This window comes from Corylus avellana, chromosome ca1, assembly GCF_901000735.1.
Source record: "Corylus avellana chromosome ca1, CavTom2PMs-1.0".
In the NCBI taxonomy this organism is placed as follows: domain Eukaryota; kingdom Viridiplantae; phylum Streptophyta; class Magnoliopsida; order Fagales; family Betulaceae; genus Corylus; species Corylus avellana.
Window position 1 is genome coordinate 4,335,927 of NC_081541.1, and position 19,012 is coordinate 4,354,938.

Below are 19,012 nucleotides of genomic sequence, written 5' to 3' on the forward strand. Positions count from 1 at the left end.
AACCTCTTGAATTTTTCAGGGTTTAGAAATAGGAAGTCTGAATTAATTTGTCCATTTGAATCAAATTCAAGCTTTTCATGTACTCCAACTTCAGTTTATCAATTTTTGAAATCATAGAGCCAATCAATTTAATTAATCCCTTAGATATTATCAAATTTTTCCACTTAAATAACACGATTATTGTACTATATACCTTCATTTTCCCAAAAGATTCATCATACACCAATTGGAAACAAAGAAAGAAAAATTGCATTTCATTTCTCTCTACAAACATTAATAATCTTATAATTGTACAACCAAAAGCTACATAGGGGTCCAGCATGAGGATGTTTTTGGGTTCCATATTGCAGGAACCAAGAACTTCTTCCCCTTAAGCCCATGGGCATTGAAGGCGCCACCGTTGGCCGGGTCGACCAGTACCTTTCCGGTGTAGCCTGGGAGCGCCCCGCTCCCGAACACCCCCGGACAAGCTGTTGCAGCCTCAACTAACTCATGATCCTTCTTGGTTCCTAGTTGGAAAAACCCAGTCTTGAATGGGTTGGTCACTGCACCAGCCAAGCCTGAGGCAAAATGAATCACCATAGAGTCAACCCCTATGTTCCCATTTGGTGGCTGCAATGTCACACCTATGGGTCCGTAATCGGACTTGTGGAAGGGCCACGCACACGTCCCTGGGCACTCCGACTCTGGGTTCCCTACCAAAATGTATGGCTGAGTACCTGCAAGTTTTATTGTTAACAATTCAGGGTTAGTAGAGCAAACATGGGATTTTGGATAAGATAATTAAATTTCATTGAATAATCAAATACTTATGTTGGAGTTTTACAAATGATGGAATCTCATCTCGAATAATAATTAATCACATACAAATGGGAATCTAAAAGCCTGTTTGGAATTGCGTTAAAACATGTTTGAAATTATGTTGAGAAATAAAACTTTTAAGTCAAAAAACTTTTTTTTGGCATAAGCTTCATTTTTAAACTTTTGCCAAAAGTGCGTTAATTTGGTCATTTTTAGACTTTTTAGACCCTTAAAAGCATTTTTCAATTTTTTTTTTACCAAACAAATACTTTTTTATTCAAACGGACTTTTTGAGTGTACGTTAAACGTACTTTTAGGCTCCTCACACGCACATCCAAACAGGCCCTTAGAAAACTTAAAAAGTACTTAATTTTAGTACTTAAAAAATTGTGCCAAACAAAAACTTGCATATTTGGTAAAAAATTTCAAATGTACTTATTTGACTTTTTTTAAAAAAATTCTAAAAATGGTAAAAAATAAAAAATAAAAAAAAATCTTTTTGACTTAAAAATTATATTTCTTAAACACAATCTCAAACATACTCTAATATGGGTTAAAGTCTTAAATTGAAAATATAATTGAAAAAAAAAAAAAGAGGAAAAGTTGCATGTGTTACCGATAACTCCATGCTCTGAGCATTTTCCCAAGCACAAATTAGACGCTGTAACCTGCCTAGACGTGAAGATAACAGCAAGAGTGTTGGGCTTTCCAGCAGTGGCCTTCTGGACCAGAAGCTTAACGAAGTCGACGGTCACGACCTTTCCCAGAGAGAAGGAAGGATCGCTCACTTGACTCACAATTTGCACTTTGATTCCGTTTCCGGAGCTCCTTTTGGACTTGCTCCCGGCGAATGACTGGTAGCTCCCAACTATTTGCCACCAGCTCGATACCTGGGGCTCATAGTTTGCTCCACCATCGTAGTTTAGTGACTTAATGAAGCTCCTGATCACCTTCTTTTGAGAGTTCCCAAACCGGCCGTACCACATGAGGGCGAGGTCGATCTTTCCGGTGAGGAGATCGCCGCCGTGGTAGGCCAGGACCGGAGCGGTTGCGGGTTTGGTTCCGAGAGCAAGAGGGAAGATGAGAAGCAGGGAAAAAGCGAGAGCGAGAGGGGGGCTTGGGAGACAAGACGCCATTTTTTTGCCAATGATGTTCTGTCCGTGTGTTCCTTTGGAGGTGGTCCGGTTTATACATACGTGCATGCATGAGACGGGTGCAGTGAAACTGAGGCCACAAGAGGTGAGCCTTAATTAGTGAGAGTATTGTTTAATTTGTTTGGATTAACAAGAAAATAGCAAAAATTCTGTCATATAAACCGTATAATCGATGATCGATAGTGAAGAAACCGTCAAGAACTTTGATGGTGAGTTGGAAAAGTTTCCTCTCCATATTCCAAGCATCGACAATAAATTACCGTTGTCGTGTAACTTATGAGTAATGTTTAGTATCTTCAATTTTGATCCTACAGTATCTTCAATTTTAATTATCATTGAATTATTATTAAATTTTAATTCAGTAGTAATTTTAAAAGTCACATCAATTTTAAGAGGGTATGTAGCATTAACTTCACCGTTTCTAAAAACTAATTACTAGCTATGGTCCGTTTGAGTTGGAGTTTTTGAATTTAAACATGTGATTTTTATTAATATAGTTAAACGTTTGGTAAAATTGTCTTTTAGCTTTAAATTTTTAAATTATGTGTGTGTGTTTTTTTTTTAAATGGTTCTCTTTACTTGCAATTTGAAAACTTAAATTTTTTATATGTTTTTGAAATGCAATTTTTTTAAAACCGCACTCAAACGATATATGTTTTATTTAAGAAATTGCAATACCCAAACACTTTAAAAGACATGCAAATCAATATTAGTCTTCACAAAGCAAAAGTAGTATTTATGTCTGATCAAATGGTAATTGCTTTTTACCATTAAGGGTGGTGGTTCAATGGCCCAAGAAAATTTATAAGTGGTTAGGGCATATACTAAAGTGTGGGTTTGAATCTTCGCAATGGAGAATCCCCACATATGTCTGATTAGTATTAGTTGCCTTTGATTCTTATTGATGCCTTGGTGGGGCTGAGTCAAGCTATGGCTCAATCGGATTTGAGGGAGCACCTGCAATTTTCACCGTCTAGGCCCTTTCTATGTGGCTTCCAGCGGGTAGGTGTTACTATAGTCAAGCCCATGTAAGATAACCACAATTAGTCTCCTCGACTTACCATTTTTGCTCAAAAAAAAAAAATTGGTAATTACTTTTTTCGGTGCTAACATTTATTCAATTAGGCTGACGTGACACTCACAATAAATAAATAAATTTTTTTTTATGTAACAATGATTAATCTAAGAGTTAGTTGAAAGTATCACGTTAACATTGTTTGAAGAATGTTAAATAAAATTATAGTATCTATCATCACTCTTACTCAAAAATAAAATAATTGCATCCAAACTCACTATTCTAATATATATATGAAATTGAACCGACAATTTTTGACACGATTAATCGACAAATTTGACATAAACTCAATATGAAATTAGTGGATTATAATTAAAATGTTTGACATATTTGATTAAATAGGTTGGACTATAGTTAACCTATAGTTTTATATCAATTTCTCGACACGATCCAAATCCAACACGTGACATTTAAATTAACAATTTTATATACTAATTGCAAACTCAACACAAAGTAATGAATTTAACTTAATTATTTAATGTCCCCAAGGGGTAACTCAATAAGCTGAGGACAACGCCTTATGAAGCGGAGGTTACTAGTTCGAATCCTTCTTCTCCCTCTTGTGGACATGTAAAAAAATAATAATAATAATAATTAATTATTTAATTAAATAAGTCAAATTGGCTCAATAATCTTTGATTTATGTTTGGACACGAGCCGACGGTAAACTCGAACGTTAATTTTTCACGCCAACATTATTTAGGAAGGCCTATCCCTTCTTTTCCCAACTTCATCGGTGTCCATCCGTTGGCGCCATTTCCATCGCGAGAAGAAGAGCAGCGGACTGCGGACACGCAGTGCAGAGCCAGCCAACCATGCTCCTCGCCGCACCCGATTGCCTCACTTCGCTCCGTTACAAACCCACTTTTCTCTTCCCCAGAGGCTCGAGTTCGAAATCAGTGAGCCGAACTCGGACGCGTCGGCGGCTCTGTAAAGCGAGTCTGATCACCAACTCTGAATCGTTCGAGGTGGGGAGGCTCTTCGGGAGCTATGGGTTCATGAACATCACTAGGTATTGCCTCTTCACGCCCCAACTCTACTCTCGCGCGCCTTAGTTCCTGTTTGGTTGCTGAGGAAATAATAGAAAAGGAAACAAAATAAAATTTCAAAGAGAGCTGGGTTAGGCTGAGTTGAGTGTGCGCGCGCGCGCGCGGTTTACACGAAATGCATTTATTTGTATATATCTATGTGTCTTTATATCTCATCTTGAGACATAAGTGAAATTCAACGGATTTCTTCTTGGAATATTAATTAAGTGATTAAATTTACCATTTCATATCGCTTTTGGGATAATTGGCTATTTAACATATCTCAACAAGATTTAGTTGAATGTATTTGTATTGTGCAAAAAATGAAAGAAAATTTTATATGTGAATGCGTGTCTCTATGTGAAATTTCATGTACGTGTATGTGAATCCATTTAATTGCTTGAGATGCTTGATTTGGTTTCTTGTAAATATACTTTCTAGTAGCTAGTTAGTGTTTTTATTTTTCGAAATTTGATTGGAGAGTGTTGAATCCATAAAGCTACGTTCCCTTTGTTATTTGTGGAGATATTGAAAGAAAAGGAAAAAAACATACAATTTTCTAGATGTCGAATAAATGTAGAAAAAATATGAAGAAAATGGAAAGTTTTGAGTATTTGCGCTTTAAAGTTGCTTTTTGTACCTCAGAAAAAAAATGAAAATTCAATTGAAGAAAATTGTTATTTTAGCTTTAATGCGTGGGAATTCTTTGTTGTCTTAGGTCGTAGATAGTCAAACATCAAAGATTACATTTTTTTTTTTCATGTTTTACTTCCTACCTTTTCCTTTGTTCTATTAGCAACCAAATGAGGCTTATGCTTCCACTTAGGTTCTGTGGTTTGAATAAATTTTCTTTTCTTTGTTCTCGGCTTCTGGTTACTTCTTGTTCTGAAGTCAATTTTATTTCAATGTAATGGTAAAAGGTTCTTATTCTTCCCCCAGCTATTCAGGGTTCCAATCAGGGACAGATATTGAATATTCATCTGGAGATTTGAGCCGATTGGGGGTTCAAGAAGTGGGAGAAGGCACTGTAAAGATCAGGTAAATTTTGAAGTATATGAGGAGTAATCCAAGGCTTTTCATGCTGTAAATATGTAATGCAGAAAGTGTTATCCTTCTTGATGCTGATATTGTACAAGGCAGTTCTTTTGCAGGCTTTACGAAGGGAGAGTTTCTCAGGGTTCACTTAGAGGGATGCCAGTTATTTTTAAGGTGATGTTGTTGTTGTTGTTGTTATTGATGACGATGTTCTTATTCTTCCTACTTCATCATAAAAAATAAAAATAAAAAATTGGTTTTTTGAGGTTGTGTGGTATTTATCTTACCCATACTTTGAACCATTTTAACATGTCTCTATATTAATAATTTAATATGGATTAATATGTCTAAAATAAAGAGAATGCTGCCTAAATGTGTAGCTGTTAACACATCTTTATAGTTAATGAGGATTAATATGTTAAATTAAAGAGAATTTTGATAATACAAAAGATGTAGCTTTTAACAAGCCATGATCTATGTTATGCAAAATGTCTTGAGCAATCATGACTTAACATCTAAATGCAAATAGCTTCATCTCCCACATTGCATATTCTTGTTGAAACAGAGGACACGTCAAAGGCACTCACAATGCTAGACAATAAGGACTGCTATGGCTCACGGTTGAGATGTTTTGAATTGTGTTCACCCCACTCCCCCTACCCCCCCTCAAAGTGGGCCGTGGATCATAAAAAAGGCCCAGTTTGACCCGTAAGTCCTAGAAAGGTGTCTTGGGTAGTGGCCTGGTCAAGAGGTCCTCAAGCTAGTGAGCAGAAGGGACAAACCGGGTTTCAAGAGTACCAAGAGCCACTTTTTCACGAACTTAGTGATAGTCGAGCTCAATGTGTTTGGAGCAGGCATGAAAAACCAGGTTGACTATCATGTGAAGTGCACTAAGATTGTCACAATATAAAATCAGGGGACGAGAGAGGTGAATGCCAAGATCTTGAAGAATAAAGCACAACCATATTAACTCGGAAACAGTAGATGCCATGAAGCAATACTTGGCTCCGGCACTCAATTGGTCTACCGTGGACTTCTTTTTAGCACTCTAAGAGATACAATTATTGCCCAAAAAAGTACTAACCCCATGGTGGATCATCTGGTAGAAGGGAAACCAGCCCAATCAGTGTCAGAGAACCCATAAAGATCAAGAGTGTTGGAGGCAAGAATCTGCAATCCCAACTGTGTAGTACCACTGAAGTAGCGGAGGATCCGTTTAACCACCAGCAAGAAACTGAGATGGTGCTTTCTTTCTCCTATAACAAATCCTTGAAGATCATAGCTCTCAAGGATATTCATCATTTGGGTTTTCCAAAGGAGAAAGTTGATGGAGGAGAGTTGAAGTGACACAAAATTAGTGACGTTTTGTGTCATTAGATAGGGGTAATCATCGGTTTGGGTGGAGAAAATAGAGGAGTTTGACATGGTTAGGTGCATGGAGGTTTTTTTTTTTTTTTTTTCAAATTCTCTATCTCATTGAGGCTCTGATACCATAAAGACAATTGAGAAACTCTATCTCAAGGAGAGTAGAGAGATGTATTTCATTTACTTATATATAGAATTACAAATAGTCAAAAGGCCTAATAAAAGGAAAGTAAAGATATACATTGAATGTACAATACAAGGGAAGTAAAGATATGCATGGAATGGACAATACATGGGAAGTATTATATACATATATATACTCTACTTAAATTAATCTACATGACTTCTTCTCCATCTAGTTCAAAACTTCAACTACCATAAAAGAAGAGCTTCTTAATACAATGGACTATAGGCAATTTTAACTAAGCAAGAAAAGTACCTTTATTAGTTAATGGAGCAAATTATTTAATGGTTGAGTATCTTAGTTTGTTCGCAAGTACTGCATTTTATTATTAAGCTAGAATATTCTAGAAATGATTAGATCGATAAGCAAGCAACCAATGTATAACATTAAGAGGAAACAAACAAATTATCACAAATTGGAGCAAATAAATGAGTAAAATGTGATTAAAGAAGTCACTAAATGCTCTTCTGTAGCTGAACACATCAAAATGAAATCAGGGCCATCATTATCTTCTTCTTCTTTGTACATTAAAATAAAATAAACATTACAATTAAACCTCCTCTTTGTAGTTTGATCATGTCTTTCCTTACCCCCTTTCCTTGTCATCCCATTTAATGTCTTTTTGCCTTTTTGGGGAAGAAAGATCTCTATTTACCTTATGCTTGCTTATAGGCTATGGACAATCAGTTATCTTTACTGGTTTTCTGGCACCTCAGTTTAGTTCAGTTCTTTAAACACGATACATTTCATTGAGAATAGCAATTTCAAATATGAAGGTTTATCCTGGACAACGAGCTGGTGGAAAGGAGGCTGATATGATGGCTGCAAACGAGTTGAATGCTCATTCTTTCCTTCAAGTAAAATAAGATGCTTTTTTCACTTGCTCTCTAAGTAACTGTATAAGCCTGTACATAGTTACAAGTTTTCAGCAGCACTGAGGGAGTCCTACTAATATATTTTTTTTTGGCACATTTTTCTCAGAGCAGTTCAGAAGGTATTTGTCAGAATCTTCTGATACTTGTAGGTGGTTTTGAAACAAAAACTGGGGAGCAGGTTTGTTACATGACATGAATTATATTCATATATAAAGTTTTTGGGTATTTCTTTTGGTAGATGCTGTTTATAAAATAATTATCCTGCACAGTGGCTTGCTTTCCGTAATGATGGGAAATATAGTGCCGCAGACTATGCAAAAGTTATGAGTGAAAAAGTATCAAAGAATCTTGTACTAGGGGAACAGATGTCCTGGAATCAATTTGAACAAGTGCAAAGAATCAAACTCAGAAGAGATTTTGTGATTAAGCTGCTTCAGGGTGCCATGAGAGGTCTAGCTTTCATGCATGAGCATGATAGATTGCACCAGAGTCTTGGACCATCTTCTATTGTTCTTAAGTATGTCTTTTAAAAAAATTCAATTTGGTTCGAGGTACCAGTCTTTTTGTATGAGACTGTTATGATTGTTCTGTTAATTCAGTTATATCTTACTCAAAGTTTGACTTATCAATGGCAGCACAATTATAGAAAGAGATGCTGCTTACTTAGTTCCTCGACTTCGGGATCTAGCCTTTTCTGTTGATATCAGGTATGTTAATGGTCTTATTGCTCTCTATTTTTTTTTTCTTCAGTTTAAGCTTCAACATGTTCAACTCAAAAAGTATCTGTTTTATACATTCCGTGAGAGGAAACTTTTGTATATGTTTACTGTAGGTGTATCCTACATAGCAAGGATACCCTTCCCATACGAGGGTTTCCCCCCCTCTAAATGCAATCTGTTACCTCTCAGAAAGAAAGCCATGTTTCCAGGTTTAGTGAATCCCAGTTATGGTTGAAAGCAACCAATATGTTCTGTTTCTTATGATATGTTCAGGTGACACCAGAAGATCTTTTTGAAACTCAATCGGATGACATTCATGAAAATTCATTGGAGCTCTCTAAAGTACCCACATTTTGTGTACATAAAAAATCAGTACATGCATGAACTACATTTCCGCTTCTGTAGGATTTGTTCTTTTACCATTTTGTAGCAACAAAATCAATGTTTTGGGTACTTGGCCTCGTTGAGGATAAGGGGATGTCAATTTGTCAATTTCCATTCTGAATTAATGCAACCACTAAAGGAATTATATTTCTTGCAGAAACATCACAACTGCTTCAGGAATATCTTTCTTTCTTTTCTTTCCTTTTTTCTTTCTCTCTTTATTTATTGAAGTGTGAATTATTGCTTTAAAATAAGTTTCCAGTTATTTTATGACTTCAAATAGTTTATATCTAATCACATGGTTTCCCAGCTATTCATGTCTAGAAGAGGGTCCTGGCACACTCTCAGAGGGACTTTGGAGACGAGCATCTGCTGCTGGTGCCTTCACATTAATGGAGAAGAGAGCCTTTGGAATAGCAGATGATATGTAGATTTTTTGAAACATGGGATCATCTTAGTAGTTTTGTTCAGCTACATATTCCATTTAACATTTCTTGTTGTTCACCCGCAGATATGAAGCAGGTCTTCTTTTTGCGTACTTAGCTTTTGTTCCATTTTGTGAAGCAGGCATAATGGATAGCCTTTCCTTGCAAGTAAGCTATAATACAAATACACCTTCCATTTTTCTTGGGGTTTGTCGGTGTTTTTTTTTTCCCTAGAAATTCTTCTCTTTACAAATGTGATGTTAGCAATCTTAGGGCATGACTAAGGAGCTTGTTGGGAGTACTTGTGGTGGGCCTTTGTTTGTTGAGCTGTTTTGGCAGCTAATAGTACTGCAGGTGGAGTTCTTTTCATATGGGATAGGAGGGTTGTGGAAAATATTGACATGGATATTGGTTGGTTCTCTGTCTCTTGTTTGTTTCGGAATGTAGACAAAGATTGACATGGAATTTGCATATTAGGACAGTAGAATTTGGAGTGGAATCCCAGGAGTTATTTGCAAATTGGATACTGAAAAAGCTTATGATTATGTCAACTAGGAGTGCTTAATTTATATGTTGAGGAGGTTTGGCTTTGGCAAGAAGTGGATGAAATGGATTTGGTTTTGCATTTCTACCATTAGATGTTTGGTGTTAGTTAATGGTAGCCCAACTGGTTTTTATGATAGTTCTAGAGGTTTGAGGCAAAGGGGCCTGTCATCACCACTTCCTTTCCTCTTCATCATGGAAATTCTTAACAGGATGATCGCTAAGGTTATGGAGGGTGGTCGGTTGTTAGGTCTTTGATTGGTGGGGGTAATAGTGACGCTTCGGAGATATCTCATCTATTATTTGCAGATGACACTATTATTTTGTGGGGGTAGAGATCAAACAGCTACAAGCTATTCTGCTTGTTTTTTTTTGGTTCGGAAGTTTTTTCATTGAGGGTGATTTGAGTGAAAGTGAGTTGGCAGCTGTAGGAGAGGTTGAGGGGGTAGCAGATTGGGTAGAGATATTGTAATTTAATGTAAGTTCTTCATTTGTGACTTATATGTGTCTTTGAGAAGTAAACGTTGTGATTCTTTTTTGAGTTTGATTGCTCTTCTGAATTTTCAATTGTAACTTGTTGAGAGGATGCATTATAATCATACCATGTAATAATTATTTTTAACTTTCGATGAAATATTTTTACTTATAAAAGAGAAGCAAGTCTGCTGGACCCCAATTGTTTATTCCATGAACTTGCAGAGGCTTTTGGAGAGCACTTTCCAGCTTGATCTTGAAGCTACAAGAGAGTAAGATGTCTTCTATATCTTACACTTCAAGTACTAATTATTATGGGGATAATTATATGTTTCTTCAATAGTGAAATGGAGGATAAACACCTGAAACTTCCCCCTCCCCCCCACCGTTTGGGGAACACTTGAAAGGTCAGAATCTAGTGTTAAGAGAACTTCCTTGGGTTCTCTTTGAATTTGGGCTTTGTGCTTTATTTTCTTTGCTTCAGGAGTCTAGGGATCCTTGTCATGCTCTGAAATTGTTTTTCCTTTTATTGAATCAATACTGTAAATCGTCCATAGAACTTACTAACTACCTGGATATTCCTAGAATGATCAAGAACTAAATGACTTTCTAGTAGCATTGCCCTGAGTTGGAATACATTTTAGAATAGTTTTTCTTCGGCAGTGTGAGACTGACAGTTTCTGACTATAGTAGCAGTTAGAAACAGACTGAATATTACAACTAAAACAAGCTATTCATGTTTTGGCCTCATTCCAACTGTTTTGAAGTCTAGTGCAACCATCATTTTCTATTATCTAATTTTTGCCCCCTTTTTCTATTCTGTTTCACTGCTGCAGAATTGACAATAATAAATGGGTTGAATTATAACAAAGCATGTCCTTTCTTGGTACCTAGGTAAAATTGACCATGTTAAATTACTGTCTAAAATCCATTGCCATTTGCCACACTAATATGCATATTTGGTGGTAAAGAATTATGATTATTGGATCAGCCCGAACTTGTTTTCGCAGATCTTTCTTGCAGGTTTGTTTTATTTCTTTTCAGCTTTTTAGTTCTTATTTCGTATTTCTTTGCTCTTCTTTTGGCAGGTATTGTTTAGCAGATGACCGACTACTAGTTGCCGTCAAATTCCTGGATGTTGGTGATGGTGCTGGTTGGGAGTTACTCCAGGTTTAATTATATTTTCTGACTGATGAGCATATCTGGTGCACCCATCAATTTTGTTTTATCCACATTCTGAAAACGTGTACATATGAAACGTCTGCGTGCCATTAACAATAATGAGTTAATATATGAACATCTATAAAAGATTATAACATATTCAACAAAGATTAGGTTGATTACAGTAACTTATGTAACGACTCAGGAAAAACGCTAGTTATATCTACGCTATCACTTCAAAATGACTTAGTCAATTTAGAGCTTTCTTAAAATCACTTAAAAAGTTCAATCTCAAATAGTAAAGAACCAATGTGAAACTTGGCACTTATGAATGAATGTTTTTATAAACCACCCACGGAAGTGTTAGGGCTTTAATATTAGAGGAAGACCATACTTAAGGAAAACAAAGAAACTGTAGGAGTTTGTTTAGATTGTTGGAAAGCTAGTTTAGAAGGGCATGTTTTCCCAATCCTGAGCAAGTTGAATGGGTAAAGTTGACGTGCATGATATACTGCTTTCAAACATTCAAAAGGATGATTTCAGTTGCTTATGAAATTGCAGCGTGGTTGGTATCTCCCATATAGGTCTGCTTGTACATTCCACTTCTTCACCCCACTTCATAAATGCACCATTGGTCTGTGAACCATATTTCTCGGATAAGAATAGGATTATCTCCATTTCACTTGAAATGAAAAGAATCATTTCATGGTCATAATTTAATGTATTGTGTTTAACGATATAAATAATGTCATGTAATAACTTATCAAAAAAAAATGATGCCACGTGATAAACATATTAGCACACTATTCATAAAATTTAAATGACATGACATATTTACACTATTAAATGCAAAAACATAAATCCTAACCATGAAATTACTCATCTCCATTTCAAGTAAAATGGAGAGCATCCTTGTCGGTTTTACAAATAGACTTTTTGATATGTAAGAACTCAGCATGAATGTTCGTGTGGCTTGCACATTTCTCTCACTCTCTCTCTCAAGGGGAAAAAAATGAACAAAGTGTATGAGTAATTTTCATCTCTTAACATGTTTTATCTCCCTTGTTTCATCTTTCCAACGTTCAGAAATTCCGCAAGTCTTCTTCCACCCCCCTCCCCCCCCCACTTTTTTTTTTTTTTTTTTTTTGTGATTTTCTTGTAGAAGTTAGAAGTTAGAACCTGACATTTTTTTTTTATTTTTTTTTGTAAATTTCTCGAGGATCGTTTATGTTTCTTGGTCACTGCCATTGTATTCTGAAAAACTGTTATTCCCTGTGTAGGCAATGCTGAATCCTGACTTCAGAAAAAGACCAATCGCAGAGGCTGTAATCAATCATCGGTTCATGACTGGTGCCATTCTTTGAGTTCCAGAGACTAAAGAATATGATTTATCACCTCTACTCAGCTTCTTTATAACTCTCTTATTGGGACAAAATATCCCGGGGACACGACAAAGTTGTAAGAATGTAGAGAAGTTTGCCTAAACGAAGGGAAATAAATTTTAAGATTCTAAAGAATACTATATTTCATGTATCGCTTGGGTTTTGCTTGAAAATGACAGTTTTTTTTTTCTTCTTCAAACTGGACGTGACAATTACATGTATTTTAAACACATGTCAATTTATATTTGTATGTCAAACATTCTTTGAAATTGTTTACTCTATCTAGCGAATCAAATCGAGCCTCGTTTTAAGTTCGAGCATAAGGCTCACAAAACAAGGTCGATGGTGGACCTGTTAACATGCTTTTAATATTCTCACAATCATGTCCAATGTTATATATGACATCAAAACCATTTTAACGGTGTACATATTGTTATGTGGTGTATATAACATTATCTATAATATATAACATTAGAGATAATACTTATTTCTAATATCTAAATTCTAATCCATAGTTATCTATAAAAATAACATATTAACGATTTTTTTTTTTTTTGAAAATTTTTCCCAAAGAATTACAATTACATGTTCAAAAAAAAAAAAAAAATTGCACTTTCCAAAGAAAAGTGCTAACGAGAATAAAGTTTAATATGTCAGAATATGTGTGGCAATTATAATATGAGGGGCATTTTCGTCGTGACGAATACATATTTCGTTTTGTAACGAAATTCTCAGCACCCAAAGGATTGCGAACCGTGGAGTCTTTGCATATATGAGAACTAAGGCGCACGAAAGGAAAAGCACAAGATTCCAATTCCACATTGACGCATCGAAATCAAGACCCAAAACAGTTCCCAGAAAGGTAGCCTTATAGAACATTGAAAGGAACAACAGAAACCCAACATCTCCCTTCTTGTTTTTCCGTGCTTTTTTTTGTCTGAACCTGCAGTCTCTGATCTCTCTCTTTCTCTCTCCAGACTTTCTCTGAGACAGTGCCAATGAGGTAAAGTGGGTGTGATTCAGTTTTATCATTGAGATCTCATCTGGGTTTCTGTTTTTTCTTTGAACTATTGGTATTTGATAAAGTAATCGTGATTCAATTTGATTGGGTATATGGAGTAATTGTGATTATATTTTTTTGGGTTGGTCGAAGCTTGGATATGGCCAATGGTTTGTGTGAAATCTTTTACTGTTAAATCTTGAGCTCTTTTGTGTGTAATTTGTTCTCTCTCTCTCTCTCTCTCTCTCTCTCCCCTATGGTGTTCTAATGTTTCTCATGCCTTATAATAGCGATTGAACTTAATAATTGATGTAGTTAAGCTAAGTTTAAGACAATTGGGTCTTTTATTGAAAAAGAAGACTGCTTTTTGTATGTCCTGTACTTGATGGCTGTGAATCTGAAGTATGTTATGGAAATTACACACTTGACGTTGTTGACTTTTAGCCATGAGTTTGATCAATTTATTTTTAATTGAAAGACATGATGGCCTGAATTTAGTTGCTTCAGGGTTGGGAAGTTTTATTTCTTGGGGGAGAGTGCTCTATGGTTCATACCAAAATCATAATTTTCATGCATATATTCAGCATAGGGACTAATAGGTCACTTGTTAGATTGGTCTAATTATGAAATACATCAAATAGCTGAAAACCAGATACTCTATTTGAAGAATTGTCATCAGACGTGTGCGTATATTGAGGTGTAACACCGAAGCAAAGATTATGAATGCAGGTCAAGATGGAATCAATATTCTGACTTTCGACTTTTTTAGGGTAGATCCAGTCTAGATGTTATGAGAATTTCATAGCTAATATCGTGGAGCTTGACTTATTTTCTTTCACAAGAAACTTGGCCTTTCTTTTCCTCATGGATGTTTTCTCAATGTTCAATTAGTTTGGATTTCAAGAAAGACGTTAAAGCAAAATGATGATGACAGGAAAAAGCGTGAATACTGTTAGGCTTGTAAGCACAATGAATACTGGCTATATAATATTTTAAAGTTGAATGTACTTGTTCCTTTTCAATTCGGCATACACAAATATGACATCACTTTTTCTGTTTCCTTCGTTTGTGTGTGTGATTTGTAATAATAAATAATTAATGAAAAGTGTAATTTCTTTACAGTTTTCTGCAACCGCTGCATGGCTTTTGACATAAATGGCAGATGTTCTTGGACAAATTCTCTGTGTATGTCAGATCTTTGCTGGGGATTAACAGCACAATCTTCAATGGTAAACCCAAAAGTGCCCCGCCGTCCAACTTTATTCTATAGGCCCATACAACCCTCTGACCTCGAGATTTTAGAGCAAATCCACGGTGATTTGTTTCCCATCAGGTAGATGCTCTCATCTGATACCCTTCATTGGTTACATGCTTTAGGATGATGTGATTGCTTCTTCACAAATTAATGGTAATCTTCAGGTATGAGTCTGAGTTCTTTCAAAATGTTGTCAATGGGCGTGAAATTGTATCGTGGGCTGCTGTTGACCGCAGTCGGCCAAATGGTAAAAGTGATGAACTCGTTGGATTTGTAACTGCACGAATAGTACTTGCAAAAGAAAGCGAGGTGAGTCCCTGAAATTTACTGGTCTACATATTTCATTAAACCTTCATACCCGATGCTTTTTTCCTTTCCCCTTCCTCCTGAAGGCGAGGTTTGATTTTAAGTCTCTAGTAAAACTGCCAGAGACATAACTATCTAGTTAGCTGGCACCTCTTCAAGAACAATTATTGGATATTTGTGTTAAATCACCACTTATCCAAAAAGCTTAAGTTTATATGAAATAATTTATTTAATTATTTAATTAAGATTCTAACAATTTCTTATGCGAGGGCTCAAACTCTCTTTTAATAAGTGAGGCCTACCACGTAGAATATTTAATTGAAATATAGGGGGGGTGAATTGATGGAGAAAAGGTTCGAACTCACAACCTCCGCTTTGATACCATGTTAAATTGTTAAATCACCGCTTATCTCAAAAGCTTAAGCTTATAGGAAATGATTGATTTAATTAATATTCTAACAGTTTGGCACATGTTTAGTGTTGCAGAAGTTACCACAAGACATTTCCAACTTAAGGAGATTATTGATGCCCAAAATTATTGTGGTTATAACTTTCCCATCAGATTTGAAGGCCTTTATTCACACTCTCAAACAGTACTTCCTACCAACCAATCATGGTTTAATATTTAAGCTAAAGGCCTTAAAATTATTTGAATTGTGTAAGCTTGCATTATTTTAACTTTTCAATGAATAAAAATTTCTCTTTGTCCGAGTGTCTTGATTGCAACCCACATTTACAAAATGTGCAGTGCTTATAGAGGCTAAGCCTCTATTCAAGATGTTGCAAATACCTAAAAGAACAGTCTCTGCTGATTGTGGTTTTTACCTTATATTGCACAGGAAAAAAGAGACTTGCATATTAATGTCGTTTCATTGGTTCTCTTAATTCATTTCAATTCACTATTGGACTTGTAGATAGCAGATGTGCTCAGATATGACTCGTCGAAATCAGATCAAACTTTAGTCTACATTCTGACGCTGGGAGTAGTAGAAGCCTATAGAAATTGTGGCATAGGTAGAGTTTGTTTTCCCTCTTATAAAATTTTGAGACTTCTTAGCAATAGATCAACTGATTCCTGATGGATTTGCAGCTTCTTCATTAATTCGGAAGGTCATAAAATATGCCTCAAGTATTCCAACCTGCCAAGCAGTTTACTTGCATGTCATTTCTTACAACAATCCTGCAATACATTTGTATCAGAAAATGTCATTTACGTGTATAAGAAGGTTGCAAGGTTTCTACTTAATCAACGGTCAGCATTATGATTCATACTTGTTTGTCTACTATGTAAATGGCGGCCGTTCTCCTTGCTCGCCACTGTAAGTACAAAACACCCTCAATTCTTGATTCAGTCAGTATATCTTATGTAATGCTGGAAATAGTTTTCTCCGTCTTCTTTGATGTGGAATCGGTTGCAGAAGTCATCTTTAATTGTTAGCATGCAACTCTTGGACAGCTGCTTTTTTAGCTTCTTTAGTAATTAGCTTTAATGACTTTCTTGTTCTCTTTTCTCCTTCTACTTAGGCGTTTTCTTATATACTTCCTGTATAAAAGGATTGTGCCCCTCTTCGCCTTTTGATATATACTTCATTACTTATATAAAAATAAAAACTCAGAACATTTTGGTAACCTGTCATTGGGTAAAGTTTCCTCTGTTAGTTGCTTGTAGGCCCAAAATTTCATTCTTTGTCATTGGACTCCCGTTATGTTAAAAGATCATTGTTCATCATCATGACTATGGGGAATAGCAGATGCCATGACTCAAAAAATATATAAATTTAATTTACTTCCACGTGTAGAAATAAAACTTGAAGAACTAATATGGTATTTTTGCAAAAAGGTGCAAGTAAATAATGAATTGTGAACCATATATGATAGAAACAAAATATGGACCATATCATGATAATAGCAACGGATAAGAATTTTTTCGAGTTTTGCCCTTGGAGGAAAAGTGATGGGGAAGGTAATTCCAAATTAGGTGTTAAAGGGTTATTATACTTTCTTAAACGCATTAAGATCCTTTTGTAAGGAAAATGCTTCTGTGAAGTGTTTTTTCATGATTCTTCAGTACTCACTTTTTTAGCGTATAATTGATTGGTTTTTATAGGAGAAAATTCTACCAAAGATTACGGATTTCAAAAGTTGCCTTATCAAATGGGTGAGATTTGGTGAACTTTTCTTAAGTGATGTCTATTATATCACAAAAAGTAGGTGTTTAAATTTCCAGAGTATTATGTATGAGGAGTGTTGGGAGAAAAAAAAAACAGTGAAACTAATGTTGTATGTGTGTATACTGTTTGAAAATGTACTACATATAAAGATGATTACTTATATGAACTATATATGAAATGGAATAATATTATATCGATATGCATGAAAATGTTTAATATGAGGAATTATTATTAACCAAATACACAGCATGTGACCTTCTGCATGACAGTGGCTAGGCAAAATCTACTAGTATCACCGCAAATTTGAGCGATGATTATTATAAAAAGTAATGTTATTTAGTAAACTGTTATACGACTGTCATACTACTTGATAATATAACAGTGAAAATTAGCTCTTGGATTAGCACTTGTAAAAAAAAAAAGTTGTTGATTTTCATTGTCACGTTATTTTAATTGAATAATAATTGTACATCAATTTACTAAATAACATTACTCTATTATAAACCGATCTCTTTTTCAACCGTTTTGGTTTTATTTTGCTTTTCTCTCTTGTCCTTGACATATGAATTGCATAAGATGCTGTAGGATGTCCTTGTTATTAGTTCTAGGCTGTGTTAGTACTGTGAAGGTTTTAGATTTGACTTATTTTTTCTGTGATCCAAGTGCATCCCTTCAGAGAAGTGTAATAGTTAATTTTTTTTTTTCAATGTTTCAGAGAGCTTGTTACCAGCATGGTGGGTTACATGAGGAGTGGTTTTAAGACGGTGACTGCAAAGCTATACAAGAATGAAGATAGGAAGGTCCCAAAATGGTCCAAATGTAAAGAAACCCATTCTCTTATATCTACCCAAAACAAAAGAAATTTGAACGCTGAATGTGGTGGATGCGACTGTGTTTGATTTGTTTGCTCCCGTAAATCAATGTATACATTTCTGCCCCTTGCTTTCTTCCCTTAATGTGTACTTACTCTAAAATACATCAAATAATGTCTCCTTGTAATAAACTCTAATGTTCTTGAGTATAAATATAGTGAGGCCAATATATCCTAATTCGTTGAAACTCTACTAAAGAAATATTGTTGAGATGTGATAGACTTGCGTGGTTTTTTCCATTTTAGGATAATTTACGGTGAATGAGCACATGTGAATTTTGAAATGCCAGTTATTTTCTGGAAGTGGAATCTGGTGAAAAATATAATGAATAGTCATTCACGCTGTCAACCCTTGAGTTTCTGTATTTTTCTTAGGATAAGTAGTAAATGTGAAGGTAATCCCTATTATGGAGATCCAAATATGCCATGGATCAAGATTCCTTATAATTGGAATTGCAGCCATGGAACCTTTTTGGACGAGCTTTTTGGACAGATGAACTCGCCGGGAGAGCAAAGTTTTACGCCAATCTAGATTGGAAGAAATTCTTTTAATTTAGTCTATTAAGTTGACATATGTTTAAAACGACTTCCTCAAACCTAATTTAGAGAAAAACTTTTGTCCACTAAAGTGCCGATGCAAGAGGAAAGATTGTATAATTCGACACTTGCCATAGCTCTTCCATCAAAGGACTAATAACAAAATACTCTGTTCCCATATCAAAATGCCATATCATTTTTTACACAGCCACATTCACAAGTTTCTCATATAATAGGGCGCAGTGAACTTCAAATCCAATAGTTAAT

General features: G+C 35.4%; 3 protein-coding genes across 9 annotated transcripts; 2 read left to right on the forward strand and 1 right to left on the reverse strand.

Annotated features, from left to right (window-relative positions):
• Positions 1-303: 303 nt before the first annotated feature.
• LOC132168111 (protein EXORDIUM-like 6) lies at positions 304-1,937 on the reverse strand. The gene is made up of 2 exons (XM_059579193.1): positions 1,418-1,937; positions 304-719 (listed from the first exon to the last, which is right to left on the reverse strand). Exons 1-2 carry the CDS (start codon positions 1,935-1,937, stop codon positions 304-306), a joined length of 936 nt encoding a protein of 311 aa, XP_059435176.1.
• A 1,794-nt stretch (positions 1,938-3,731) lies between these two features.
• LOC132185200 (uncharacterized) lies at positions 3,732-12,756 on the forward strand. Of its 3 annotated transcripts, none has more exons than XM_059599005.1 (12): positions 3,739-4,042; positions 4,998-5,096; positions 5,210-5,267; positions 7,419-7,499; positions 7,624-7,695; positions 7,787-8,034; positions 8,153-8,224; positions 8,931-9,047; positions 9,132-9,213; positions 10,288-10,334; positions 11,151-11,232; positions 12,504-12,756. In XM_059599005.1, exons 1-12 carry the CDS (start codon positions 3,846-3,848, stop codon positions 12,585-12,587), a joined length of 1,239 nt encoding a protein of 412 aa, XP_059454988.1. In that variant the 5' UTR covers positions 3,739-3,845; the 3' UTR covers positions 12,588-12,756. The 3 variants fall into 3 exon arrangements, 2 of the variants coding, with proteins under 2 accessions (XP_059454988.1, XP_059454992.1); XM_059599009.1 differs by having other exon boundaries at positions 3,987-4,042; positions 4,979-5,096; positions 5,199-5,267; XR_009440614.1 differs by lacking the exon at positions 10,288-10,334 and having other exon boundaries at positions 3,732-4,042; positions 12,504-12,594.
• A 571-nt stretch (positions 12,757-13,327) lies between these two features.
• LOC132166937 (histone acetyltransferase MCC1) lies at positions 13,328-18,396 on the forward strand. 5 transcript variants are annotated; one of them, XM_059577801.1, is made up of 9 exons: positions 13,328-13,467; positions 13,583-13,608; positions 14,497-14,565; positions 14,728-14,938; positions 15,025-15,169; positions 16,081-16,180; positions 16,257-16,485; positions 17,274-17,324; positions 18,053-18,396. In XM_059577801.1, the coding sequence occupies exons 4-9, from the start codon at positions 14,745-14,747 to the stop codon at positions 18,234-18,236; spliced, it is 903 nt and encodes a 300-aa protein (XP_059433784.1). In that variant the 5' UTR covers positions 13,328-13,467; positions 13,583-13,608; positions 14,497-14,565; positions 14,728-14,744; the 3' UTR covers positions 18,237-18,396. The 5 variants fall into 5 exon arrangements, with proteins under 5 accessions (XP_059433784.1, XP_059433783.1, XP_059433781.1 ...); XM_059577800.1 differs by having other exon boundaries at positions 13,328-13,608; XM_059577798.1 differs by lacking the exon at positions 14,497-14,565.
• The last annotated feature ends 616 nt before the right edge of the window (positions 18,397-19,012 follow it).

Bases quoted from the DNA above. Each gene is read 5' to 3' on its own strand.
- LOC132185200 (XM_059599005.1), top strand. From the start codon at position 3,846: ATGCTCCTCGCCGCACCCGATTGCCTCACTTCGCTCCGTTACAAACCC. The intron at 7,696-7,786 runs GTTTGTTACATG...TATCCTGCACAG, and splicing joins AAACAAAAACTGGGGAGCAG to TGGCTTGCTTTCCGTAATGA. The intron at 10,335-11,150 runs GTAAGATGTCTT...TTCTTTTGGCAG, and splicing joins GATCTTGAAGCTACAAGAGA to GTATTGTTTAGCAGATGACC.
- LOC132166937 (XM_059577800.1), top strand. From the start codon at position 14,745: ATGGCTTTTGACATAAATGGCAGATGTTCTTGGACAAATTCTCTGTGT. The intron at 15,170-16,080 runs GTGAGTCCCTGA...TTGGACTTGTAG, and splicing joins TACTTGCAAAAGAAAGCGAG to ATAGCAGATGTGCTCAGATA. The intron at 16,181-16,256 runs GTAGAGTTTGTT...ATGGATTTGCAG, and splicing joins CTATAGAAATTGTGGCATAG to CTTCTTCATTAATTCGGAAG.
- LOC132168111 (XM_059579193.1), bottom strand. From the start codon at position 1,937: ATGGCGTCTTGTCTCCCAAGCCCCCCTCTCGCTCTCGCTTTTTCCCTG. The intron at 720-1,417 runs GTAACACATGCA...TAAAACTTGCAG, and splicing joins CTCAGAGCATGGAGTTATCG to GTACTCAGCCATACATTTTG.